At 52.0% G+C, this 26222-nt stretch overlaps 2 protein-coding genes across 3 annotated transcripts; one reads left to right on the forward strand and one right to left on the reverse strand.

The window, feature by feature from the left end:
- Positions 1–9322: 9322 nt before the first annotated feature.
- On the forward strand, positions 9323–16434 carry ZFP57 (ZFP57 zinc finger protein). 2 transcript variants are annotated; one of them, XM_028091752.2, is made up of 5 exons: positions 9323–9447; positions 10483–11613; positions 11979–12105; positions 12537–12653; positions 13307–16434. In XM_028091752.2, the coding sequence occupies exons 2-5, from the start codon at positions 11395–11397 to the stop codon at positions 14530–14532; spliced, it is 1689 nt and encodes a 562-aa protein (XP_027947553.1). In that variant the 5' UTR covers positions 9323–9447; positions 10483–11394; the 3' UTR covers positions 14533–16434. The 2 variants fall into 2 exon arrangements, with proteins under 2 accessions (XP_027947553.1, XP_027947556.1); XM_028091755.2 differs by having other exon boundaries at positions 12567–12653.
- MOG (myelin oligodendrocyte glycoprotein) lies at positions 15680–24626 on the reverse strand. Its single transcript, XM_028091758.2, has 7 exons — positions 24527–24626; positions 23637–23984; positions 18837–18950; positions 17631–17651; positions 17297–17317; positions 15926–16042; positions 15680–15720 (listed from the first exon to the last, which is right to left on the reverse strand). Exons 1-7 carry the CDS (start codon positions 24606–24608, stop codon positions 15680–15682), a joined length of 744 nt encoding a protein of 247 aa, XP_027947559.1. The 5' UTR covers positions 24609–24626.
- Positions 24627–26222: the final 1596 nt, after the last annotated feature.

A 26222-nucleotide genomic window follows, 5' to 3' on the forward strand; every position in this document is an offset into this window, starting at 1 on the left:
GCAGCTTGTGAGCCTGGAGCCTGTACGCTTTTCATGGCACTATGGTTGTGCGCCCACAAGCCTGTTCTTAGGGTCTGTTCAGGGATCTGTTGAAAGAAGGAGGGACATTTGTTAACTGCTGGCCTGGCCCCAAAGTACAAAAACAGCTGATCACGTGCCACTGTACCCTCTTACATCCTGTCGCGCACAAACACAGTCAGCCTTTCTTTGTTCTTGTACTTCAGTCGAGGTCCTGACAGATCTTTGTTTACTTAATTTGTTTTTTAATACCCTTCAATAAAATTTATGATTTTATGTATCCCCTTTCTAGAACCTTCTCTGGTCCCTTCCAGACAGGGTCACCCCCATGCCTTCTCAAGGTCCCTGGCAGCATCATAAACTGAAGTTTCATTCAAGTCTGAATAAAAGAGTTCCCACAGGAAGACGACAGGGAGTGAAAGTCCGCAGAGACGCTGGGCAAAAGGCGTCTGTGACACTTCTCTGCAGAACGAGAGTCCAGTTTGTCAGCCCTGAGCACTCTGTGGCTTAGCCCAGTAGAGTTTAGAATTGTGGGGTTTGTTCTGGGCTTGAACTCTGCCACATACGGCTGGCTGACGTGAGGAAGGTAAGTTAGGGTCTGGAATGAGATGATAAAACTTTCCCCACCCAGTTACTCCAGTGGGATAAATGAGGTGCTTTGTCACATAAAAGGCCATAATATCATGAAATGTCCTTCTACTGGTTTTCTTCCCCTACTTCCATAGTGTAAGCTCCTACCCAAACAGAAGTATGGAGACCCCACAGTTCAGGTTTAAAATTGAGAAGAAAGATATGAATGAAAAGAGGTCAATTCGTAGACAAGGAAAAACGGCAGAGAGTAGAAAATTTAGATGGCTAACAAAGCAAGTTTTTCCAAGTGTTTATAAGCTTGTTTGAAATACGTGGGCACAGGGTATCATGGTGGGTGGAATCTGGGGTGAGCTAACATGGTAGAGACCATGGCAAGTGATTACTCGGGAGGCCTAGACATTCAAGGCCCATTATGGATTCATTCCGTACGTACCGAATCTTGTTAGTCACAGCCTCTGCTGCACAGGGTTAGAAGGACGGACAAGGCCGGGTCCTCTGCACTGTATGACCTTACAGTCTAGCGGTACAGATTGAGGTAGATGATCCTAGGACGGAAGTAATAAAGCTAGACAAACCACGCAAGACTCTGAACTCTGGGAAACAAACTGAGGGCTGCTGGATGGGCGGATGGGGTAACTGGGTGACCGCCATTAAGGAGGGCACGTGATGTGATGAGCACTGGGTGTCACATGCAACTGATGGTGTATTGTATGTTGGCTAACTGAATTTAAATTAAAAAAAAAAGTAATAAAGCTAATGGAAACATCCTAAGTGCTTCAGAAGCAGTGGAGAAGCACGCCGGCCCTTTGCAACAGAGCTAGAGAGCCTCTTGGAAAAGCTTCAGAGAAGAGGTGGACACTTGTGCGGAAGGACAGAGATTTGATAACAGATGAGAAAGAAGGGAAAATCGGGCCGGGAGTGGCAGGTGCGCAGGGCCTGCGAGGACTGGTTGAGGGAGAAGGGCTAGGCCCGCGCTGGAAGCCGCGAAGAGTGGCCCCCATCACCACAGGTGGTGGCAGCTTGACTCCGGCAGCTGGGAGGCGCAGAGAAACAAGAAGGGGCAAAAGGGATGGGAATTATCGAATTAGGAAAACAGCACTGAGAAGTTCCCGTTCAGTGTTTGGGGTGGTATCCCTGCCATCAACCCTTCATTAAAACAGGATTGGAGGGCGCCTGGGTGGCTCAGTCGGTTGAGCGGCTGCCTTCAGCTCGGGTCATGATCCTGGAGTCCCGGGATCGAGTCCCGCATCGGGCTCCCTGCTCGGCGGGGAGTCTGCTTCTCCCTCTGACCCTCCCCCATCTCATGCTCTCTCTCTTTCAATCTCTCTCTCTCAAATAAATAAAATCTTAAAAAAAAAAAAACAGGATTGGAAGGTGAAATGGATCAGGAAATGCCACCCGTGGTAGCAAAGGCAGGAGACTATAGCTCTCATCCTGCCAAAACCGGTCAAAGAAGTCACCAGAAAACAGGCTGGCGCCCAAAGGAATCCGTAGGGCTGTATCTGGAAAGGTCTCCGATGGCGACCAGCCCTACCCGATGGAGCGTGCCGCTGAGAGCCCGCGCAGCCCCTTCCACACGCGCCCCGCGCTGCTGGTCTTGGGGGTGATCCCTTACAGACGGATGTTCCTTTGACCTTGAGCTTATGCAATAGAATACAGGCCTCCCTCCCTGCTCGCTAACAGGAGAGCATTCCTGTGGACCCGAACCTCCGCAGAAATGACGTAAAGCGAAGAGTAAGCCCTGGTTTCCAAATGCACCTGGTACCCCAGTTTGTTTCTACATCAACTTACATGACTACCTGTTTTCTCTAACAGAAAAACATCCCAAGAGGGTTTTCACTCCTACGAGAGAAGCCACTGCCGTACTAACGGGACTTCCGTAAGCCTGAAGCGGGCTACTGCAAACTCAGAAAGTGGGGACACCTGCGTTTTGTTTGGGGCGTGAGGCAGGCTGGTGGATTTAAGTCTTGAGGCAGCCTTGGATAGCTGCACTTACTTACTGGTTTCTGAGTTTATAAGCAGTTGCCGAGAGAGAGCAATTGTGAATGTTGGCATCCCTAAATATTTGGGTAAGTTTAGTGCAAGCAGCAAACTTGGTGGTTGTGCGCAAGGGTGGCTGGTTCTCCATTTGATCATGTTTTTACAGTGATAAGTTCTGTCCGAAATGAAAGATGCCTCACAAACCATCACATGGATTGATAAGGTGTATCTCAAGAAGATAAGAAAAACGGGAAACTTGTTATTGGAGGAGCACCCCTAGCTGATAGGTTTCCTTGAAGTTTTTCCCTGTGAATGTAGCAGAAATTCCCAGGGGGTAAGGTACAAGGGGAAAATATGAAGGAGTATGGCTTACTTTCTGTGGGTAGCAGGAGGCCAGGTCATCTGTTTAGAGATAGAGGAAAAACAAGTCTTGAGTAGTGGGTTCCAAATGGACTAGGGATTCTGGAATTTCTTATTATAGACTCAAGTCAAGAGTCTGCCCTTTAGGAATAATGTTGGTCAGGGGAATGAAAGCACGGGGAATATAGTCAAGGGGATCGTAATAGCATTGTATGGGGACATAGGGTAGCTACACCTGTGGTGAGCACAGTGTAACCTACAGGGTTGTCAAATCACTGCTGTGCAGCTGAGACTAATGGGGCATCACGTGTCAACTACACTCACATTTAAAAAGATAATGCTAGGAAGTGTGATGAGTTGGAATGCAGCAACGTCAGGGTCAAATTGTCCTGTTTGCAAGCCTTAGAAACTTGCTTGGGTGAGTGTAAAGAAAAAAGGAAAATCAGTAGAAAGTATCTTAAAATATTTCATGTCACTGGGCCTCACAAGAGATTGGAACCAAGGCAGTGAGTATGCCTTGCCCGTCTTGTTTCTGCGTCTTTCCTTGTGTCTGCTCATTCATTCCTAGTCCCTCTTTGTTCTCATAGTGGAAACGGCACCTCTCTGCTTTCTCAGAAACGTATGCCAACTGCTGTTGTCTCTCCTCTATATACTCAATGGCTCTTTTTCAACTGGGTCATTCCTATTGAACTATAAATATTCTCAAATCTCTCCCAGTTAAGCAAGCTACCACGCTATTCCTTTGCACTCCTTCCAAGCCAGGTCTCCTAGGAAGTCTATAGAAGCTGCCTGCCTTCCGGCCCCAGTGCCCATCGATCCACAAATCCCCTGTCACTGAGCTCCATTCAGCTAAGTCCGATGGACATTTGGGGGTAGAATGAAGAAAGGAGAGGGTGCCAACAACAGGCAGAACCTGACAGGCATGTGGCAGCAAAGGCAGCACGGAAGAGACATCAACAGCTGGAGCGTAGGTATCCAGTCCTCAGAAAACAGGAGGGCAAGGACATCAGTAGACCTGAGGAGTAGGAGATAGGGGACTAGTGGAGACCATCCAAGGAACTGGAGCAGGGCACCTAAGGTACAAGATAAGCAAACAAAATACTCAAGATGAAAGACCAGAGCAGGAGTAGAAAGGTTGACAAAACTGAACTGCGGACTTGGGTTTCACTGGGGATAGGCAACCACCAGGTGAGAGTTAAGAAAGCCCAAAATAGAAACAGACTATAAGGTTACAGGGCCAGGAGACAGAGCAGACAATTACTATAACCCTCATGCTGAGTCAGGTACATGAAATAAGACTTTGAACTCATTAAAGCATGTCTGATGGTATCTTTAACCATGAAAGTTGAAGTGCTTGGAAACTGAGCCTCGGGACGTATGGTTTACAGGACTGGTGTGTTGTTTTATATAGATCTAATTATATAGCCTTTCACTGGATTAGCATCACAAATTAGAATAAAGTGAACAAGGTCAGCAATGCCGTGACAGTATAGGCTTTCTAACATTCACCTGTTACCTACTGTCAATTCAAATAGTGAGTAAACTGTACCTCATCTGTCATAAATCGTATTTTTGCTGGTAACCTCATAGCAGAGAGTAGAAGGATAGTTGTATAGAAGGAGAAAATAAAACATTAAGTGTCTGCCATGCATCAAATACAATTAATTTTTTCACTGAATCATCAATACATCTTGATTCCAGGATAATCAATATACCCTGACTTACTAGAGAATAAACCAAAGTTTCCCATATTGACGTAAAATTTTGTTGAGAGGAATAAAAAACTTAGCCAATAGATTTCTCAAACTTTCTGGGATGTGCATGTAACATACCCAGATATTCTTTTATGTTCATATACATCTTTTATAGATGTAAAGTTGTGTTCTGTAATGTGAGGGTCTGTCTCTTTTTGCCTGCCCAAGGTTTCTTTCTGGTAAGCAAATTCCCACCCTCCTCCTCTTAGAGAATTGCTTCCCCCCAAAGTCCCAGCCAACCACAGCACCTGATCTTGGCACAGTGACTGACATCAGTGTACCCAGTGGTTGGGATGTGTGCCAAATGACACCAATCAGAATCCTTCCCTGTTTCAACAGGAGGGATAAGAACATTTTTATAAAATGTACTGAAACCCATTATGTACTCCCCTTTGGTCTGTGTGGGACTTGGGACGTAGTGAGCAGTGCACTCAATCAAGTGGTCATTCTCCTTATAATCTAGGACCAAGTAAATCTGAGAATCCAAGTAGCTGGATCAGAATTAAGTTTGAATCTCTTAGCACCACCCACCTCCCATTTTGGCTGGATTGCTCCCAACAGGAGGTACCGGCCAGGCCAGCCTGGGGGTATTATTAGGCTATTAGGGAAAAGAAAGAAACCCCATGTCCAGGAATTTCCAAAATAGGTCTATATAACCTCCTATCCTGGTCATTAGGAAGTAGCCAAGAGGAGATGATACTTTTGGGGGGTTAGCAGCCTAGGGTGGCCAAGCTGCCTTACAAAGGTGTATGGGCCAGGAGGAAGTGAGGAAAAAAAGACTAAAAAAATCCTTTTTAGTGAACTTTTGAGAAGGCTGTTCAGCCTCTGAATGGTGGTAGGAAGCATGAAAGATCCACTAATTACCTTGACTATCAGCCCATTGTATGAGACTTTGCAATAAAAGGCACATCATTGTCAAACTAGAATGGTCTGGAAAGCCAAAAGCATGGCACAGATTAGTTTCAAGGCTGAGTTAGGCTGACTGGACTAGAATAGCAACACTGTACCCTAGAAAACTGCCAGCACTAATAGGTGCAAGAGAGGGCCAGAGGTCTGATGGAGTCCACGTGCCCAGAGCAGGTGTGGACAAGGCCCCTTGTCATGGGGCCTCTCTGCATGTAAGACAAGCAGATCACAAGTCCAAGTCAGAGACTGAATCCTTTCTTGTGTGAGGGTTGGTGTCCTGTCAGGCCCGGGATGATGGATCCAGGCGGCAGTGGGGGTGATCTGCACAAAGCCGTCTCCCTCAGCAGATGGGCTGCAGTCCGGCTCATCAGAGAACAGGCTCCTCCTAGGGGCATCCACCTGAGTGACAGATGGCTGGGTCAGCAGTTGGGTTTATTTCCACAGTTGGCAGCTCCAGAGAGAGGTGTCTAACCAGTCTAGTTTTCCAAGTGCCAGACCACTGGGACAGCCCGGGAGTCAGTAAAATGACAGGAAGCTTGATCAAGGGGAGTACTGGGGAGAGCCATGACAACGGCCTTGGGTTCTGCCCAGCAGGGAGAATGGTGGCCTCCATTTTTGGTTCTGAGTAACTAGCACTGGGACCGAATGTTGGCTTCAGCCTGAGACAGCACTCAGCTCAGCCGCCCCACCGTGACCCAGGACCAGGGCCCCGGAGAGCCCTATTGAGCCAGCAGCTTTGGTCCAGATGGCAGAGTGAGGGATACCACGTTCCCCAAAGGGACATCTGCCACTTGTCCACATGCACTGAGCTATGGGGGCCAGGCCAGCTGCACCCTTAAATGTACCACTTCCACTTCAGAAGCAAGGCCTGTTGGATCCTCCCCACTTTGTGAGAAGTTGAGTCCCAGTTGACCTACCCTCCAGTGTGACTAGTCAGCCAAAATGTCAGAAAGCTTCCTTGGGTCAGGTGTTTAGTTTTGACAGGAGCCCGGAAACAAGCTAAAGCCGCCTTTCTAAAAGAGTGTACCCAGTACCTGTGTCCAGAGGGCGGTGGGTCCAAGACTGAGGGTGCCACTGAGCACAGGCTACTGCCTTCGCCAGAGGCTCTCATCAGCAAAACCATCAATCACAGACACTTGTAGCTGTTGGTTGGAAACCTCAGGAATTTCTCCAGGTGAAAGCTCAAACTGGCCCCCATACGTGGAGGGCAAGGAGAGACTGAAGAAACGGCAGGCCACTCCCGATTGGTACGTGGCCGTTTCAATAAGCAAGGGAACTCACATATTACCTTTGTGTTCGGTGGTCACAAGACAAGTAGGTGTCCACACCTGCCCACCAGAATCTTAACAGTTTATAGAGAGGCCTTGACTGGGTTTAGTTATGTATTCGATCCAGAGGGTCTCCACCACAGCTCTGCCTCAAGACTGTGTCCTTGAAACACCTCCCACTGTGAAGATGGTGGGTGGAATAGACATTCCAAGGACAGGGAGGGAGGGAGGGGGATCGCCGGGGTCCTGCTCTCGGGTCAACGGGGGGGTCATGTCCTCTCGCTGAGCCCCTCCAACAGTGGCTCCAATGACCGAGAGCTTGCCACAGCTTGGTAGATTGTTACAATGGAGCAGAGGACTTCCCTTTTGTTGTCTCTGAATGAGAAAGATTTGGGGCAGTGGTTCTAGACCAAGGACCAGGAAATTGGCATATGGGGTTTTACAATTTACAAAATACTTCCATTGGGGCACCTGGGTGGCTCGGTTGGGCATCTGCCTTCGGCTCAGGTCATGATCCCAGGGACCTGGGATTGAGCCCAGCATCAGGCTCCCCACTCAGGGAACCTGCTTCTCCCTCTCCCTCTGCTCACGGTCTCTCTCAGTCAAATGGATAAATAAAATCTTAAAAAAAAAAAAAAGAAGAAGAAGAAAAAGAAAAAGAAAAAGAAAGAAAGAAAGAGAAAGAAAGAAAGAAAGAAAAAGAAAAAGAAAGAAAGAAAAAGAGAGAAAGAAAGAAAAAGAAAAAGAAAGAAAAAGAGAGGAAGAAAGAAAGAAAAAGAGAAAGAAAGAAAGAAAGAGAAAGAAAGAAAGAAAGAAAGAAAGAAAGAAAGAAAGAAAAAGAAAGAAAGAAAAAGAAAGAAAGAAAGAAAGAAAAAGAAAGAAAAAGAAAGAAAGAAAAAGAGAAAGAAAGAAAGAAAGAAAAAGAAGAAAGAAAGAAAGAAAGAAAGAAAGAAAGAAAGAAAGAAAGAAAGAAAGAAAGAAAGAAAGAAAGAAAGAAAGAAAAGAAACTTGTAAACAGGGCTTCCATTAAATCCTGAAAGACAACTGCTAAAATGGTGCCCTGGTTGTTGCTAAATTGCAGACCTGGGTCGGAAAGGCTCAGCATCTGAGGGACTGTTTCCTACCTGCACAGACAGAATAACAAGTCTTGCCTCAGGGGATATTTGCAGGGATTCGATGGAGGCCATGTTTGCAAACATATTTTGTAGATTGTAAAACCCCATGCCAACGTGAAACATAAAAGATGATCGTAACACTACGTGGAATATCGTAAGTGCTGATGTGGGAAGGGTGGGGTTTGGAGCCGACGGCCAGGAGCGACTTGGGTGCAAGAAGGTGGTTTTATCAAAGCACGGGACAGGACCCCTGGGCAGAAAGAGCTGCACCGGGGTCGTGAGGAGTGGCCCCTTATGTACTTTCTAGTTGGGAGGGGGTAGGGACAGCAGGGGCCTCCAAGGTATTTTGGAAACAAGGTTTCCAGGATCCTGAGGGGGCTAGCTATTGTTAGGAAAGTTCATTTATTACTGTTTAGTAAAAACCAGTCATGCGACCCTTCAGATGTGTATCAGTGGGTCATCTGCTTGGGGGATGGTTGCTACCATACATTTTGGGCGGTAGAGATAAAGGAAGTTTCCAAAGGAGTTTCTATATATTAAAGTAGACTCACAGGACCCTGGGGTTAAGGTTGCCTTTTGCCCTCAGCAAAGTGTCCACATCCAGGCAGCTGAGCTCCCAGAGGAAGGTCACTCTGCCTGTTTCAAGGACTTGTCAAGGAAATTTATTTTTTTTCTTTTGTCTTTGTTTCCCACATCAAGTGCTAATTAAGTGGAAAACAATAAATGTGATACCCATCGGACTGATTAAAGACCTATATATATACCACTGAGCCTGGGCGCCTGGGTGGCTCAGTCGGTTAAGCGTCTGCCTTCCGCTCAGGTCAGGATCGCAGGGCCCTGGGGTGGAGCCCTGCATTGGGCTCCCTGCTCAGCGGAGAGCCTGCTTCTCCCTCTGACTGATGCTCCCCCTGCTTGTCTCTCCCTGCCCCCTGTGTCAAATAAATAAATAAAATCTTTTAAAAAATAATAGCACTGAGCCAGGTTGAACTGGGTGAGGGTAAGTGGCCAAGGAAGTGACCTCTACCTGCCATGGTCCTCCCCGCGCTCCCCTACCTCCAGCATTTTGGTCAAGGTGTGCAATCTCCCCTTTGCCTTCGTTTTCCTAAGATGCCGTGTGCCTGCGCCTCTCCTCTGGGGGCCCGTGGGTCTCGTCTTGGCTCTAGGTGGTGGCAGTTGGAGGCTGTGAGCTTTAATCAGAGTTAATCCTCTTTTTTTCAAGAGCAAATTAAGATTGGAAATAAGGCAAGGTCCCGGCGCTAGGTAGGACTCGCGGTTGCTACGGTAGGAGGGCGGGCTGGCGGGGGGCGGGGCTCTCTTCCTTCCTGGCTCCTCGGCTGTGAACTCTTGACCTTGGTGGGTCCGCAGCCTTAGCTGGGCCCCCGGGCAGGGAACGCGGTGGGCTCGAGGAACCCGGCCGGGAGAGTGCGGCTGCCCGGAGCCACCGGCGCTGAGCAGGTGGGCACTGGGCGCCCTGAGTCCCTGTCCTCAGTGCACTGTGGGTGAGTGGGGCGGCTGGGTGTTGAGCTTGCGGGGAAGGAGGCAAGTGCAGGGTGTTTGTCCCGCACTCCTCGAGCCTGAAGCGGCAGGCGGGGCATTGCACTCGTCATCTCGGAGAGGCTCCCAACCGCTGGGCCCTGGGGAAAAGCTGGGTGTCAAGGGTGTGTGGCCCGGGGCACCCACTTCTCCGGCCATAATGGGGGCCCCTGGCTGGAGTTGATAAAGAGGGGATCCCAGAAGGGAAGTTTCAGCCGGTCGATGGGAGCACTGCAGCCGCATCCAGTGGGAGTTAATAGTTTTCTGTCTCCTTCCTGCCTGTGGGAGGCTTCACCCCGAAGCGACAAAAGGATCCGATCGCAGGGCTGGGCCTGGCTGGAAAGGGTCCTGGAGAACTGAGTGGGAGCCGAGGGGCGGAGGGCGAGAGCCTGAGGGCCTTCCCCAGTTGGAGAGCCCGAGGCTCCAGCAGCTGCAGCCTGAGGTGCTGGCGTATCCCACAAAGTCTGGCAGGGGTGTTGGGGCTTTTGGTCCTTCTCAGAATGGCTGTGGGAAGGCGCTGACGGTGGTTTGGGGTCAGAGAGATTGGGTGCTGTGTGAGGACGGGAAGATGGCGACAGGTTCCCTCAGGGCATTTACATTCGGGAAGGGCGGGTCGCCAGGACCGCAGCCTCCTTCCCCTCTGAGGGGTGTGGGTGTAGAAAGTGCTCGGGGACGGTCAGGGGCCAGCCACAGCTGCCAGCAGTTCCGACCCCACGGCCTTGCTCAATCCCCAAACCAGACGTCGGTTGAGGATATGGACAGGGCCTCTTCCCAGCACCCCCAGCAGTGCTGTTTGGAGGACCAGCGGGGAACAGTACAGCCTCCTGGGTCCTCGGGCTGCCGGGAAGGGGACCGTCCCCACCTGACATCTCGTACGACGACTGTGCACAGTCCTGACGGGAAGGAAGGAGGGATAGAGAGGCTGAACCTCACCATGCACATCTGCCTCCCTTTCAGCAATCCAATTCACTCCATCGTCAAATGTCCTTCTTCTGGCTATTTTCAGTTTCACCACCAGTGCAGAAAAAGTGAAAGAAAAAAAGGTCAGTGGGTTTTTATGTCTTTGTTTAAGGGATCGCACCTCAAGAAGGAGAAGTGAAGTGAGAGGCTGCCCGCGGAGGAGGTGGGGGCTGGGCGGGAGCTCCCTGAGCGGCCGGCGTCCCCAGTGCGGGGCTCACCAGAGCCAAGTGTTTGCTGCTGGCTTGTTACCTGTTTAGTCTTTACGAGGATCTTTATGATTCCCTTACAAGGAGTGCATGTGAAAAACCCACAGAATCCCAGTTTTCGGTACTAGATGGGGTCTTAGAGAGTGTCTGCTTTCCCATTTTCTGGTGAGATGCTGTCAGAAGGGTGAGACTTGCACTGGGGGGGGGTTGAGACAGATCCGGGGCACACCCTGTGTGCAGAATTCTGCACGGTTGCCCGAGAGGGTGCTTGAGACACGGGCACCCTGTCCTCAGTGGTACGGTCTAGGCTTTGAACACTAACTCTGCTGTGGACGGAGCTTCTTAGCATCTCTGCACTTTAGATTCCTTGAAATACGGTTGGTAATTATGACCTTCCGGGGCTGCGCTGACACAGAGCTGGGCTTTGATAATTCTCGGTGTTCCCTGACCAGATACGGGACCTGTTGCTGCTCACTCCCCGTCTGGTGATGGGTTTTGTTTCTCTCTGACCTCAGGTTCAGAGAGGTGGGCACTGGCCAGGGGCTGAGGCAGGGCAGACAGAAGGCAGATGTCTTCGTAGCCCCCACACCGGCAGCAGAGCCCCGGTAACCAGTCCCTGAGCCCTGTAGCTGGGCTTTGAGGGACCAGAGGTGTGACTGCAGAACAAAACCAGGAGGAGCAGGTACATTCGTCCCGGGAAGCCATGCCAAACCTCAGGGAGGCCTCTGCACAGCCTCTCCGTCTGCACAGTGACCAGGACACACAGAGCCCCAGGAAGGGGTCCAGTCAGTCCTGGGGCCCAGGCCAGGAGTGGACAAAGCCGGAAGCAGACACCGCGGAAGAGAAGCTGCTCCTGCAGGTGGATGAGGCAGTGCGGTGGGAAGCCGTGGAGAGAGAGTGCTGGTGGGAGGCATGGCTGGAGGTGAGCAGAGCCAGAGGGAGGGCGGGACGCTCCCAGACCGGAGCTGTTTCGTCTGTCCCCCTTCCGTGGTCAGATGGGGTTTCAGACCGTTCCAAGCTGAACAACCCCCCGGACCAGGGGCTGCCAGGCCTTTCTCAGCCCCCGCCTCCACCCCGCCCTGCAGCCCTCCATGGAGTGGCGGCCCTTCTTATGTTATTCAGTGCACACCAAGCCCCGCCTTGTCTTCCTTCCCTTTCTGTCGATTAACATTGCTGGCTCTGTGCCTGTCGGTTCCTATTTCTCCCCTCCTTCCATGGTTTTATTTTTCTCTCAGGTTTCTAAACCTTGTGCTTGGATGACTCCCTGAGTGTCTCCTGCTTTTCCAGAAGCCAGTCACCTTTGACGATGTGGCCGTGAATTTCACGCAGGAAGAGTGGGTGTGTCTAGACGCCAGTCAGAGGGTCCTGTACCAAAATGTCATGTCTGAGACATTCAGAAACCTGATGTCTGTGGGTAAGAGGCAAGGGTTCCCTCAGCACGCCCCCTGCCCGGGACCCCGCCCAGGACCCTGGGACACCTGGCTTCCCTGAGTAGGTAGATTAGCTCACAGCTTGCTTTACTGACCCTATACCTTCTATACCTTCCAGGTGTGAAAGATCTAGGTCACTAAGCTCAGGGTAAAAGGACAAGAAATGAAAGCCTGCACGAAGGCAAAGATAATCCTTGGAACATGATGATAATTTGAAAATGTACCTATTCAAATGTACCAGTATTTACGGAATTGCTCCTATTATGTGCCAGGAACTTCGTTAGGAGGGTCTCCTCCCTGCACCCAAGTGTCCCAGATTAAGTTCTTAAACCAAGGGTACAGAAGAAGGTAGCCTTGTCCTCCCTGGGTATGAAGGGGCCAAGCCTTGGACCTCAACTCTCTCTCTCCTCCCCAGCCCCAGTCAGAATCTTTCTGTCTAACCCAGATCTGATCATCGAGCTTGAACAGGAGGAAAAACAGTGGAGAGCAGAGCTCCAGCTCCATCCCCCAAATGGAGAAGGCCTCCCTTCAGGTAAGCATGGCAGAGGAGGGCAGCAGGCAGGGGCCCAGGCCATGCCCTGGGAGGGTGGAAGCCTGCCTCCGAGCACCAGGGCCGGGCACGTCCGATTCCAGCCTGCATCCTTCTCACCTGGCCCCACTTGGAGCTGCAAGAGGGCTCGAGACCATGTGCTTACATCCCTTCCAGGAGAACAGGAAGGGGCAGGAGCTTGTGCTGAGCCCAGGTAGAGACTCATGTCTGAGGTAGAGAGGAAGGAGAGATATTTCAGGCCGGGCTGACCACGGGTGCTGGCGTGCACTTCCCATTCTAGCTGGATGATTAACGGCGCCGCCTTTCACTTGGGTGTCCGCGTTTGTACGACCTAAGAGGTCACCCGCAGGGGTCGTGGGAGCGTGAGATACTGAAAATGAGAGGAAATGGAGTTCGAGAAATGTGGGTATAGGCTAAAGTTCTGACCTCCGCTCTTGTTGAAAGATTCCACTTTAAGTGTTGATTCACTTTTAATTTGGAAACCCAGAGGTGCATTCTGCCTGTAGCCTGTGAGGTCCAAGAGTGAGAGAGAGCGTGTCCAGTGGGCGCCTTAGGGAGCCGGGGGGCCGGGGCCTGAGGGGGAGCTGGCGCTGGGTTCTCGTGGGCAGTCCTGTGTCCCTCTTCCTCCCCGGCAGGCGGCAGGACGAAGGCACTTCAGGCTGGGAGGCTGCGAGACCACAAGGGGTCCCTTGCCTGTGGAGGGGCAGGCCCAGCCTCTGCTGCCGCGGGGGCCACGCACAGGGCCCCCGCGCTGCCCGCATCCCAGGCCGGGCCACCCTTCCTGTGCTACCTGTGTGGACGGAGTTTCAGCAAGCGCTCCAACCTGCACAGTCACCAGTTTGTACACAGTCCCCACACGGTGAACAGCTGCGGCCAGTGTGGGAAGTGCTTCCGAAACCCCAGGGACCTCAGCTACCACAGGCGCACACATCTCGGGGAGAGGCCTTTCTGCTGCCCGCTCTGTGACAAGACCTACTGTGACGCGTCGGGGCTGAGCCGTCACCGCCGTGTCCATCTGGGTTACCGGCCCCATTCCTGCCCCTGCTGTGGGAAGGGCTTCCGGGACCGGTCCGAGCTCAGACGCCACCAGAAGACACACCAAAACCAGGAGCTGGTGGCCAGAGGCCAGAAGCACATCGGGAGGATTCCAGGTACTGGATCTCGGGAGCGCACTGACAGGAGCCAGCGGTCCAGCCAGGAGCTGGTGGCTGTGACCCACGCCCTGGTGGCCAGGACCCGGGAACCCACCGCTGGAGCCAAGGGTCCTGTGGCTGAGGGCCAGCCACCTATCGACAGGAAGCAGGTGGTCACTGTGAGACGGTGGGCATCAGCCAGTGCAGCCCCGGGGCCTGGGACCAGGACACAGACACCCAACACGAGAGCCCCCTCCCTGGACACCAGGCCCCACTGTCCCCCAGCAAAGCCCTCAAGACTCAAGGTCTTCTCTTGCCCCCATTGCCCTTTGACCTTCAGCAAGAAAGCCTGTCTCTCTAGCCATCAGAAGGCCCACCTCTTGGAGCAGCCCAGCGGCTGCTTCCGCTGTGGCAAGTCCTTTAGTTCATTGTCGGGGCTGGCCAAACACCAGCAGATGCACTGGAGGCAGAAGATCTACCGTTGCCCCGTGTGTGATGTCTGCTTTGGGGACAAGGATGGCCTCATGGGTCACTGGGGGGGCTCCAAAAGCAAGGACCTGTGTCTGGGCAACCTGCAGGCGTGCTGGGCCATCCTGGGCCAATGGCTCGGCTTCTTTCACCATGCCCCCCCTTTGTCAGGGAAGGACATGGATCTGCCCCAGGATCCAGGCTCCCAGGAGAGGGCAGGGAGGGTGGGGAGAAGGCACCGGAAGGGGGAGAGCAAATGAGGCCACAATACACAAAAAGCGGCCTTTCTGACTGAGGTCTTCTTCGGCTTGCTTTTCCTACAGCCTGGCCTGCAGGCTCGGGGGACCGGATGGACCTGCAGGCTCGGGGAAGAGAGGGGAGGGGTGGTGAGGGAAACGCCGAAAGGACAGGCATGAGAAGTGGCACACGGAAACTCGTATTGTTATTAATTAGCACCTGCCTTGTTTCTTTGTGTCTGGTAGACCATCAAGTAGTAATTGTTGAAGAAATCAGTGGCTGCTCTGGTAGGGGACAACACGAGAGGAGGGAAGGGCTCTGGGGGACCCATCCGAGCAGGAGGGGGAGGCCAGTGTGACGCACGCTCCGCTGCCCTCGCCGCTCCGCAGGGCCAGATGGCGCTCCAGCCCGTGGCCTCACCTGCAGCTCACTCAGGGCCAAGGGTTCGCACTCCCCCTGCTCCTTCCCTTCAACGCTCCCTCTCCGCTCTGCCCCCCAGGATGGACCGCATCGAAGAAACGAGTTCACAACAGGGAGGCTGCTGGTCTCAGTCCTGCCTCTGTCACTGTCCAGCACAGGTGTCTCGTCAGAGAGAGGGACACCTGCCTGGCCACGGCCAGAGGCGGCTTCCAGATGGAGCGAGGAGAGAGGACAGATGTGGGTAGCCAAACGGGGAAAAGGAAAGGTAGATGACGAAGAGGACTCGGTCCCATTTGGAATCCAGAGCATTCCTGGAAATGCAGATTGGATGTCCTGGTGGTGAGGAGGCCAGTGAGGGCACACCGCGGGGGATGCCACACCCTGAGGGTCAGTGCTTGGACCAACCAGGCTGTCCTCCACCTTTGCCAAGATGCAGCATCACTCAGAAGGGGTTTCCTAGAGGGAGGAGAAAATAACCTGAAAAATCTGTCAGTACCAAGCCATTAATCCAGGGAGAGGAAAGGCCCACCGGGGGTCCCCTTGCCTCTGCTGCACCTGCCTCAGCAGCTGGTGTTGGAGGTGAGGCCCAGGGCAGCTGCCGGAGGGTTGGGAAGGGACCCCAGCAGAGCACGTTGGAGTGCCCTCTGCCTCCGGGGCCAGGCTCTCTCCAGCTGGACAGCTGCAGCCCCGTCCCCGCCCCCACCCCCCAGGGCTTCTGGTCTCTCCCCTGCCCCCCCTCTTCCTGCCTTCTTAGGGAGAAGAAAACTTACTTAGCTCTTCAAGAAATTGCCCTGGAAAGAAGAAAGCAAGCCGTGACTGGTGGAAGATGACTGGTCCCCTCCCCAGGCATGCCCCCCTTCCCTCCCCCAGCCCCAGGAAGCTCAGCGAGCGGTTCCCCTCCCCGGAGTTGGCCTTGGGGATGGAGGAGGAAGGCCGCCTTGGTGCTCTGGATCTCGGCCCCCCACCGAGAGGCCCTGCCTGCCGCCCCCACTGCACCTGCAAGCCTTCCATGCAGCCATTCATAGCAGATGACCAAGGCGAGCAGGGGTCCGAGCACCGGCACCAGCACAAACAGGGTTATCTTCCAGCAGGGCACCCTCAGGAAGTGGGGGTCTGAGCCGTGGCCACAGAGCAAACAGGATTAGCCGGTGTCCCCCACCCCTCCCGCCCTTCTCCATGTATTGTTGAGCCTAACCTGTGGTCCAAGAACACCAGGCTCTTGTGCAGAGTTCAGGGAGCTGTTGAACTCAGATGAGAAAGGCCCTGCATCCTTATTTTCACCAACCTTTAACTGAATTTAGCATTTCTTCCATTAAAAATGGAGGCCACAAACCAGTCATCAGCAGTCCTGTGACTTTATCACCAAAGAAACCACAGATAACTTTCATTCCCACTGGAGTTATTGCTGAAATCTCAAAATGCTTGTCAATAGTTTGACAAAGTTATTGGACCTGCTGCTACATTGTTAGTGTGTTTTTGTTATTTAAAGAAACATTTGTTACTATATTACAAATGGGTTTATATTTTGATACCTGTATTTCAACTCAATGGTTTTCTCTGCAATCGTACCTGTTAACGTTTTCTGTGACTGTTTTAAAAACCTTATTCTGGGAAAGGGTCCATTAGGCTTCACCAGAATGTCGAGGAGACTCATGGTACAGAAAGAGGTAACACCTTTGCTACTTGAATCCTACAAAACCAAGACCGTGTTCCTCCCTTCTTGGGTTGCAGAGACTGTGTGTGCATGGTCTGCATTCTGATGTGGTGTCCTAGACACTCGGAGGGAGTGCTCCTCGTTCGGGAAGGGACCCTCTGTGCTCTGCCTTAAGGCATTTTATACTTTGTGCAACATCCATCCCACAAGGATGTGGGTGGCCCTCTGTTGCAGGCATGGTCCTTAGGCACGGGGGAATCTGCAGCGAACAAAAACGACAGGGAGTGTAGTGTTGAAGGGCCAACGTTGTAAAGGGGCCTGGTGTCTCCTCCAGGAAGCCTTCCCTGATCAGTCCTGTAGAGTCACTTGTTCTGTGCTCTTGACGCGTCAGGACTTAGTTCTCCAGTCAATTCATTTCACGTCCCCAACTAGACACCAGGCGTGCATGGGATGCTCTGTGTACCTCCCCTCTGTTAACGTCTGTACAGGGAAACCTTGTGCTTGCTACAGCAGGAGTTAGCCCGTGGGGCTGCTGGTACAGCGCCCGGCACGGAGCAGTGGCACAGGGTACTTGCTACCGTCATCTCACCCGTGACTTCTTCAAGGGAAAGGAAGAAGCAGGAGACCAGCCCCAAGCAAGGGTTCTTACTCCCCTGGTGACCGGGTCCCGCAGACACCACGCTGACCAGGGAGGACCAGGTCCTGGCACTTACCAAACGTCCGGTGCAGGTTCTCTGAAAGGGAACACACAGGAAGGGACTCAGTGGGGCACTCGGAGGGTTTCCCTTCCCCCCCCCCGGAGCCTCTGTGATTGAATCACTTAAAACTCTAGGGAGTGACACTGCGGAGGAAAGGGAACTGCTCACTCTGCCCCGGCTGGTGGCAGAGAAAGGAGTCTCGCTACAATCCATGCGTGGCTGCCGGGGTCTGAAATACTAGTGAGGTCCTGTCTGAAGCAAGCACAGGGTGCGGGACAGAGGCGGAGATGGTCCAAGAAAATGACCACGGCAGGGATGCCGAGGGACAGGGAGGGTGACGAAAACTCACCTATCTCTGCTCGAAGTTTTCCTAAAACAGAAAAAGGCAACACTGTGAGTTCCAGCCCTGGCCTGAGGTGGGGCCCCTCCCACACCCCGCGCCGGGGCCTCGGCGCAGGCGGCTTCTCTGCCGCCCAGGACTGCCCGCAGGGGGTGGATGGGAGAGCCCGGGTTCGCAGCTCTCTCCCCAGCCGGGGGCGGCATGAAATACTGGAGTCCAGTGCGGGGACAGCAACGGCCCCAAACAGCCTCGGGTGTCCTCACCTCCCGTAGCGGCTCTTCGCCTTGGGCTCGCAGGTCTTTGTCGTCGACCCCCCCCCCGCCCCCCGCTGGGCTGTCACTTTGAAAATCTAAAGCCACTAACGTCCGAATGCGGAAGGAGACAGGCTCCCAAGTAGACGCTGCATCACAATATCCCTTCCCAGACGGGAGGGAGGCAGTCCGCCCGCAAGACAAGGTCCATCAGCCCTACGCTGGATTCAAACCTGGGCGGCCAGACACCATCACACGTCCCTTCTGCTCAGCCGTGGGAACTGACAGCCTTTTTCACGTGGGGGGAGAAGGGCACCGAGTACCCGGGATGAGTTCAAGGGAAGAGAGAGGACCCACCCTTACGGCCTCGCACACCCCAGCCCTCCCTGCAGCTTTATGCTCTCAGGACCCGGCGGGGGGAGAAGAATCCCAGGGCCCGTGAGATCTGGCTCAGGGAGAAGGCGCAGGGTGGATGCTCTGGGCACAGAAGAGGAGTTTCACTGATAGCTAAGGCCGGGTCCTCCGTGTTGAGCGGAAAACAAGAAGGAAACAGGTTTCCAACGCTGACGATGCGGTGGGGACTTTTGCTCAGGGTCGTTATTTTAAACCTCCAGTAGGCGTCGACCTGTCGGACTCGGAGGCTCACTCTCCCTCGGCACGAAGCTGCCAGGTGTGGTCCAGAGACCACGGGGGTCAGGCCCATGCCCTGCCACTGACAGTGTGTCGCTCCCATAACTGCTGAACCACCCCAGGCCTCGGGTGCCTCCTCTGTAAAATGGGGCTGTTGGAGGTCGGCCCTACCTCACAGGGAAATGCAAGCAGCCGTTACAGAAATGGAAGCATTTGGTAAGACGTCAGATTGTCATTCTGCAGTTTTGAACCCAGAAGTCACTCAAAATTAAACATTAGGCAACAAGCTCCCAGAGGCCAGGGTATTTCAGGGAAGGGGCCCAGCAGCCTGTACCTCTCAGTCTGTGCTGCAGGCAGAGGTAGACGAGGCCCACGGTGATCTGCAGAAGCAGCACAGGGAGGGCCGCGATGAGAACCAGCACTCCGGGGCTGATCCAGTAGAAGGGGTCTGAAAGGCAGAGCGGGTCGGATCTCTCCGCGCGGGGCCTGGGGCTGCACCGACTGGAAGAGGGCACAGCTTGAAGGAAAAGTGGGTCTGTTTCTGGGAAGGGCTCGCGGGTTTCCAGGCTCCGTGTGAGGCCCGTCTTCCAGAGCTTTGGGAACCAGCCAAGAGACTTAGATCTGCTGCTCCCGGGGCACGGGGAAGGGCTGCACGGGGAGGGTGACGAGACTGGACGAGGGAGGCCAGTGCACAGCCCACGGTCGCGAGGAGAGCACAGCACGGCCTGAGCCTGAACAAGGACGGGATGGGGTTAGGGCGGCAGGTCTGTGGAGTTAGAGGGGAAACCATGCAGTTATTTTTAGTAATCTTTGAACTGAAATTTAGCATTTCTTTCCATTAGCACGTCTGTGGGCAACAGTACCATGAGCAGAACCGTGACTTCGTCATCAGTAAAACCACAGAAATTTTCATATCGCGTTAGAGTTGTCACAAAACCCTCAAAATATCACTTACGTTCATCACTAAATATCAGGGCCACTCCATATCTTGTAACATCTTGATAGCTGTGTTTCAGTAAAATGTGTTTTATTTAATGCATTTAAAACAACCATCTGCGGAGCCTGGGGGGCTCAGTCGGTTAAGCGACTGCCTTCGGCTCAGGTCATGATCCCAGGGTCCTGGGATGGAGCCTCCATATGGGCTCCCTGCTCAGTGGGAAGCCTGCTTCTCCCTCGGACCCTCCCCCCTCTCATGCTCTCTCTCTTTCTCTATCTCATTCTCTCTCTCAAATAAATAAATAAATAAAATCTTTAAAAAAAATAAAATAAAAAATAAAACATCCATCTGGGAAGGGTAAAAAAAAAAAAAGGGCGGGGGAGGCGCGGCTGGCTCCATCAGTAGAGCACGCGACTCTCGATCTTGGGGTTGTGAGTTCGAGCCCCACACTGGGCACAGAATTTACTTTAAAAAAAAGAGAGCAGAGGGATCCTTCGACTTCACCAGTCCAGTTAAGAACCCCTCTTGTGGAGGTTCTGAGACAGTGGGGAACATAGGTTTTGATGACTGAGGGGATGTGGAGTGCACCACCGATGGGGGTGGCCTTCGGCTCTGGCTCCCACCTAGAACTTGCCATTCTAGAACCTTGTTTGTCAGCGCCCCAGAGCTCTGCCTGTCTAACCTCAGTGTGTCCGGCTGGACTCGGCCCTTGTTCTCTCCTCTCGTGGGGCTAGAGATGACAACGGCCATCAAGGGCAGGGACTAACTGACAGCAAGCAACTGGTCCGGGAGGGTTTCTTAGGTACAAACAAAATCCTTCAAGCTGCAGATTAAGGATCCTGTCTATTATATTCCCCAGAAGAAAATGTAGCCAATTCTACTTTCCAAGTTCTTATCAGAAATTCCCTGCAGTTGGGAGGCCTGGGGGGGCTCAGTTGGTGAAGCGTCTGCCTTCCGCTCAGGTCATGATCCCGGGGTCCAGGGATTGAGTCCCGCAACAGGCTCCCCGCTTAGTAGGGAGCTTGCTTCTCCCTCTGCGTGTGCTCTCTCTCTCTGACAAATAAATAAATAAAATCTTAAAAAAAAAAGTTCCCTGCAGCAATGTGATTTAGCAGGTATAGACTTCCATTTTTTGCACACTTTTATACCTTCACAAAGTACTAGAATCACAAAAAACAGAAAAGAAGGAGCCATTAGGGGCCTTCTCATGGAACAGGAGTATACAGCATCACCTATGAATGCTTGGAAAAATAAATTAAACCTGAATCTGATTGTATACTTCTCTCTCCGTTTACAAGAAATACAAGTATGGGGCACCGTGCTGAACAGAATGGGAATGAAATCAGCAAAGTCTAGGCCACGGGAAACTCCACAGGGCAAACACCAAGGTGTGGATCTTGCGTAGATTTGACTCAGACTAAACAACTGTAAAAATATATTCGTGAAACAATCAGGGGAATTTGAACACAGAGAGGATATTGAGGACATTAAGGCATTTTTGTTAATTTTAAAAGATAGGATAACAGTATTGTGGTTATGTTTGGGTTTTTTTTTTAAGAGTTCTTACATTGTGAGCGATACATTCTTCTTTGTTTTCCAAGCAAACTCGACCCCCAGTGGGGGGGCTGGAAGTCATGACCTTGAGATCAACAGTCACGTGCTCCACGGACTGAGCCAGCCAGGTGCCCCTGAGTGACACATTCTTGCGCATTTAGCGAGGGAATGATAATAGGACCTAGGATTTGCCCCAGTAATTCAGTGGGGGTGGGTGGAGATGAGCGGGTCAGATGACGGGTCAGGTGAAGCAGGCTGTCCATCAGTCGTTTGTCCGTCCGCCTGGGTGATTGCTGCAGAAAGGTGGTGGGTCCCTGGAGGTGGTGGGTCCCTGGAGGCTCATTGTCATAGTCTCTCTGCTTCTGTGATGGTTTTAAGTTTCATAATGAAGTGTTTAAAGAAAGGATTAGAGACAACAGGTAGTAAAATCACAAAAATGCAAGAAAAAAATAAAGTTGGAAAGAAAGATAAAAGACTCTTCAGAGAAGAAGGGGAGGTATTTATCTGCTATAACACAGTCACTGCATTTCAGTCCTCGATTCGGCTGAGATTCCTGCTCCCCAGGCGAGGTGGGCGGTCCCTGTTTACTTGTAAAACACTCTTTTTTTAGACTCAGGCATGCAGACTCTGAGATGGGAGGAAAGGGGTAGGAATGTTGAAAATCTACCCAAAGAAAAACATCGTCCCCTGAGGCAGTTTCTTTTCTTTCTTTTCTTTCTTTCTTTCTTTCTTTCTTTCTTTCTTTCTTTCTTTCTTTCTTTCTTTCTTTCTTTCTTTCTTTCTTCTTTCTTTCTTTCTTTCTTTCTTTCTTTCTCTTTCTTTCTTTCTCTTTCTTTCTTTCTCTTTCTTTCTTTCTTTCTTTCTTTCTTTCTTTCTTTCTTTCTCTTTCTTTCTTTCTCTTTCTTTCTTTCTTTCTTTCTTTCTTTCTTTCTTTCTTTCTCTCTCTCTCTCTCCCCCCCTCTTTCTTTCTTTCTTTCTTTCTTTCTTTCTTTCTTTCTTTCTTTCTTTCTTTTTCTTTCTTTCTTTCTTTCTTTCTTTCTTTCTTCTTTCTTTCTTTCTCTCTCTCTCTTTCTTTCTTTCTCTTTCTTTCTTTCTCTCTTTCTTTCTTTCTTTCTTTCTTTCTTTCTTTCTTTCTTTCTTTCTTTCTTTCTTTCTCTCTCTCTCTCTCCCCCCCTCTTTCTTTCTTTCTTTCTTTCTTTCTCTCTCTTTCTTTCTTTCTCTTTCTTTCTTTCTTTCTTTCTTTCTTTCTTTCTTTCTTTCTCTCTCTCTCTCTCTCTCTCTCTCTCTCTCTCCCCCCCTCTCCCTCTCCCTCTCTCTTTCTTTCTTTCTCTTCCTTCCTTCCTCCCTCCCTTCGTTCTTGTCTTTGGGGGTGGGGGCTGTGCTGGGGGGAGGCTGACATGGCACAGGAAGGCGGAAAAGCTGCACACCGGTGGTCCTCAGGATCACACGTCCCTGCAGGTACAACCCCCCAGTAGGACCAGCTGTGTGCACAACAGTCTGTGGCACACAAAGCCATTTTCATATCCCGGACACCCTCCACCAGAAACAGGGCTTTGTTATCACGCACACAATGCCATCTTCTGGCCGCGACACACAGAAGCGATGGATTGTCTGACGAGCAGGTGCGGAGGAGGGAAAGGGCCCTGAGACACTGTCCTTCAGCCGACAGCAGGCAACGGTAAGGCTCCCTCTCCCACCCTTCACACATCTTAACCAGCCTGTGAGAGGACCAAAAACCAAATGCCAAAATCCCCATCATACAAAAGGCACCAAAAGGGGGAATTCGGAAGGTGGCATCTTTCTTTCACACATTTGCTCCTTTTGTGTATTTACTTGGACCACGTTTGCCAGGAATGCATTTTTCAGTGATGTTCCTTGACTAATAAAACACCACAAACACATCCACTGAGGAATCCACTGTAGTGGGATTTGGTCATTTTGACTCCTTAGGAATCGTGCCTTTGTTTGTGACAAATGAGGGGACATTCCAAAGCCAAACGTGGAAGGAAGAAAGTCCACGTTGACACTGGAATTAGCCTTCAGGTTATTCACATCCCCTTCTAGTGGCAAAGAGCAATCAGAAATGGATTATTTGGGGTTGTGCTGCTTCTATTTCTCAGCTTTTTTGCTTTGGTTTTTCTTTATTTTATTAAAATTTTTTTTCGTTTATGATTTCTCTGTATGTACTCACAAATGTACTTATTATCAGCTCTTTTCTATTAACACATACACAGGGCCCTATGGATAATTCCGGTGTCTCCTCTGCCTGGATCACTCCCCGTCCTCCCCCAAAGTGGACCACAGTCACTGAACTGTCTTATGGGACCCTTTCATATTTTACTGCGGTAGCTCTGCATGTACACCTTCATCCAGGAACGTGAAGTCCCGTGCTTGCTCCCTGCGTCCAACAGCCCCTCAAGCAGTGCCCCCCAGCTGTGGGGCACAGCCCTAAGACAACCTGTCAGGGTCTGGGCAACAGTGCGGATTCCATCATTTCCCTGCTCCTGGCTCTGGCTTTGATCCAGCTTCTTCCCCACCCGGACAGCCGGACACAGGAGTGGGATGTTTGGGCTGCAGGGTCGCATCTCTGAGGAGGGAGTGATGAAAGTCCTACAGGGAGGTCTTGCCCCTGCAGATACTCACCTTCCACTCTCAGTTCCATTGCCGCCTCCTCCTGGTAGGAATGATCCCGGAAGAAGCAGGTGAAACCTCCTTCATCTGAGAACCTCACATTCCGGATCCTGAGGGTCACCTTCCCCTCGCCCATGGTTTCTTTCAGCAGCTCGGTCCGCCCCCGATATTCAGGCGCCTGCTCTGCGTCTTGGTCCTTGCCATTTCGGTAGAGATGGACCACCCTGGAGAAGGGGGGCCGGTACCAGCCCACCTCCATGCCTGTGGCATTCTTCCCAGGATAGATGCGACACGGCAGTTCTGCTTCATCCCCCACCAGCGCCCGGATGGGGTGGGCTGGTCCTATGACTCTGAACTGTCCTGTCCAAGACACCAAAGAAAAGAAACCGAGTCACAGGACCTCGACACACAAGCATGTCCCGGGAAGGGCTGCTTCCTGACAGTGAAGGAAGAAGACACTGATTTTTACATGGAGTTCTGGAACCAGAGAAGAGAGATCCCCAGTTGTAGAGGCGCCGTGAGTGTCCTGGATGGGAGGAATGTTCTAGCATGTGGTCACTCAGCAGGGCTGCTTGCCCTTCTGCCTTCTGTATCCATCTCTGACTCCGCAGCCCAGCCTTTAGGTCCCATCATGGGATGTGGTCTGGCATCTTGCAGTTTAATTCTTGGGATGGGGGCCCCCTGTCTGAACCCAACCAAGCTGCTCCCTACTTTCCCCTGGTGGGTTTGCATTGGCCCTTGTTCACACCCTGTTCTGAGGAGGGGAGCCCTTTGAGCACACCCATGTTTTGGACAGATAACATGCAAGACAAGCTGAGGATGAACTGAAGCAGGTGAACCCAGGGAAACTGGCCTTTCTGTCGTCAGGGTCTCCCCAGGGCGGAAATAAAGATAACTCTTACCTGCAGAGCTGCAAGGCAGCTGGAGGAGGAGGAGGAGGGAGGGAAGGCAGCTGGGCCAAGAGGGCCTCAATAAACTAGCCATCTCCACTGCGACTGGGGACAGAGCAGCCCTGCAGCAGCGTCAGGCCAAGCGGGGGCCCGAGGGCTGCATGTGCCCTACCTCTGACAAAGCCCGAGGGGAGGATCTGGGAGGGCAGCCTCCTGCAGGCTGTGCTCCCGAGAACGGCCGGGTCATCCCTGCCAGGCACTTACACAAAAGGGCTACTGACCCAGGGGACGACCAGGGTTTGCCATCCCCACCCCCTCAGAGCTGCGGAGCGGAGGCTGCCTGGTACTGCCTGCCCCCCGCCAGCCGCTCCGGGCAGCCCAGCATTCCTGGGGCTTCTGGGGGTGAGCACTCCCCGGGCCTCGGGAAAGGCTGTCATGTGGTCTGTGAGGTTCCTTCGACCCCTCTCTTCCCGCTGTCCGCCAAGGGGGGCAGTTACTGTGGGTTTTAGAAAAGGGAAGGCAGGCATTCTCCCAGACCTCTCCCTTCCCTCTCTGATGCACGGCCAGACTCCCTTCCTTATGTTCAGACACGTGCTGGATCGCTTGGGCGTCGTCAGCTTCCCCTTGCCAGAGAATACGTTTGGGAAAAAGGCAGGAGCTAAGCACCGCTTGTGCTCAGAGAGGCCAACATGGAGGAGGGAGGTTCATGGAGGTCAGTGGCCGGTGGGCAGCACGGCCGTCAGGGTGCTTCTCCCAGCCTTGGCGTCAGGCTCTGACTTCCTCACTGTCACAGGGACAAGTGAGACCTGGAATGGAAATAGGACCTTTTCCCTGCCCTCAGACTCAGCAGATCCCTGAAGAGTAAGACCAGTAGCATCACCGATGGGGAGAACAAAGGCAAAGGGAAAAAAAGTTAAACTTTCTTCCTACCTACAGCCCACTGACAAGTCCTTGAACCAGGCAGAGAGACCTTCCTCTGGGAGCTCAGCTGCCTGGATGTTAATACCCTGCTGAGGGCAAAAGGCAAAGCCATAGCTTAACACCATCCCACCCCGGGATCCTGTAGGTCTACCCTAACACATAAAAATTGCGTTGGAAATTTCCTTTATCTCTAACCCCCCCAAGATACATGTTGGCCATCATCCCCCAAGCAGATGACCCCCTGATATACATCTGAAGGGTCTCACGACTCAGGTTTTATTAGATGGTAATAAATGACCTTTTCCCAACAACAGCTACCCCCCTCAAGGTCCTGGAAACCTTTCTCCCAAATTCCTTAGAGACTTACACTCCCCCCTAACGCCCTCCCAACTTGAGAGTATGTAATGGGCCCCTTCTCATGACCCCAGCTCAGCTCCTTCTGCCCACGGGTCCTGTCCCGTGCTTTAATAAAATCACCCTTTTGCACCAAGGACATCTCAAGAATTCTTTCTGGCTGTTTGCTCTTGAACCCCAACATTTTCACATCGATCACCAAATTTGAAAAATATATCTGCCAATCTTAAAGCAAGGCTGTCTCACAAATAAAAAAAAGGGGGGTCAGGAAGGAGAGTTTAAAGCCAGGTTGTCCAACACAGTAATCACTAGCCACAGTGGTTATTCAAATTAAAATTAAGTAAAATTTAAAGTTCAGTTCCTTGATTCACCAGCCGTGTTTCAAGTGCTCAGCAGCACATGCAGCTAGTGGTTAACACACAGGATGACACCG

This window comes from Eumetopias jubatus, unplaced genomic scaffold (genome assembly GCF_037043125.1).
Source record: "Eumetopias jubatus isolate StellerSeaLion01/CBP00866 unplaced genomic scaffold, mEumJub1_p1.0 scaffold_6, whole genome shotgun sequence".
Taxonomy (NCBI): Eukaryota; Metazoa; Chordata; class Mammalia; order Carnivora; family Otariidae; genus Eumetopias; species Eumetopias jubatus.

Coding starts and splice junctions, on each gene's coding strand:
- ZFP57 (XM_028091752.2), top strand. CDS start 11,395: ATGCCAAACCTCAGGGAGGCCTCTGCACAGCCTCTCCGTCTGCACAGT. Junction 12,106..12,536: donor CAGAAACCTGATGTCTGTGG/GTAAGAGGCAAG, acceptor TCTCCTCCCCAG/CCCCAGTCAGAATCTTTCTG. Junction 12,654..13,306: donor TGGAGAAGGCCTCCCTTCAG/GTAAGCATGGCA, acceptor CCTCCCCGGCAG/GCGGCAGGACGAAGGCACTT.
- MOG (XM_028091758.2), bottom strand. CDS start 24,608: ATGGCTAGTTTATTGAGGCCCTCTTGGCCCAGCTGCCTTCCCTCCCTC. Junction 16,043..17,296: donor GAACCTGCACCGGACGTTTG/GTAAGTGCCAGG, acceptor GCCACGGCTCAG/ACCCCCACTTCCTGAGGGTG. Junction 15,721..15,925: donor GCTGCATGGAAGGCTTGCAG/GTGCAGTGGGGG, acceptor TCTTCTTTCCAG/GGCAATTTCTTGAAGAGCTA.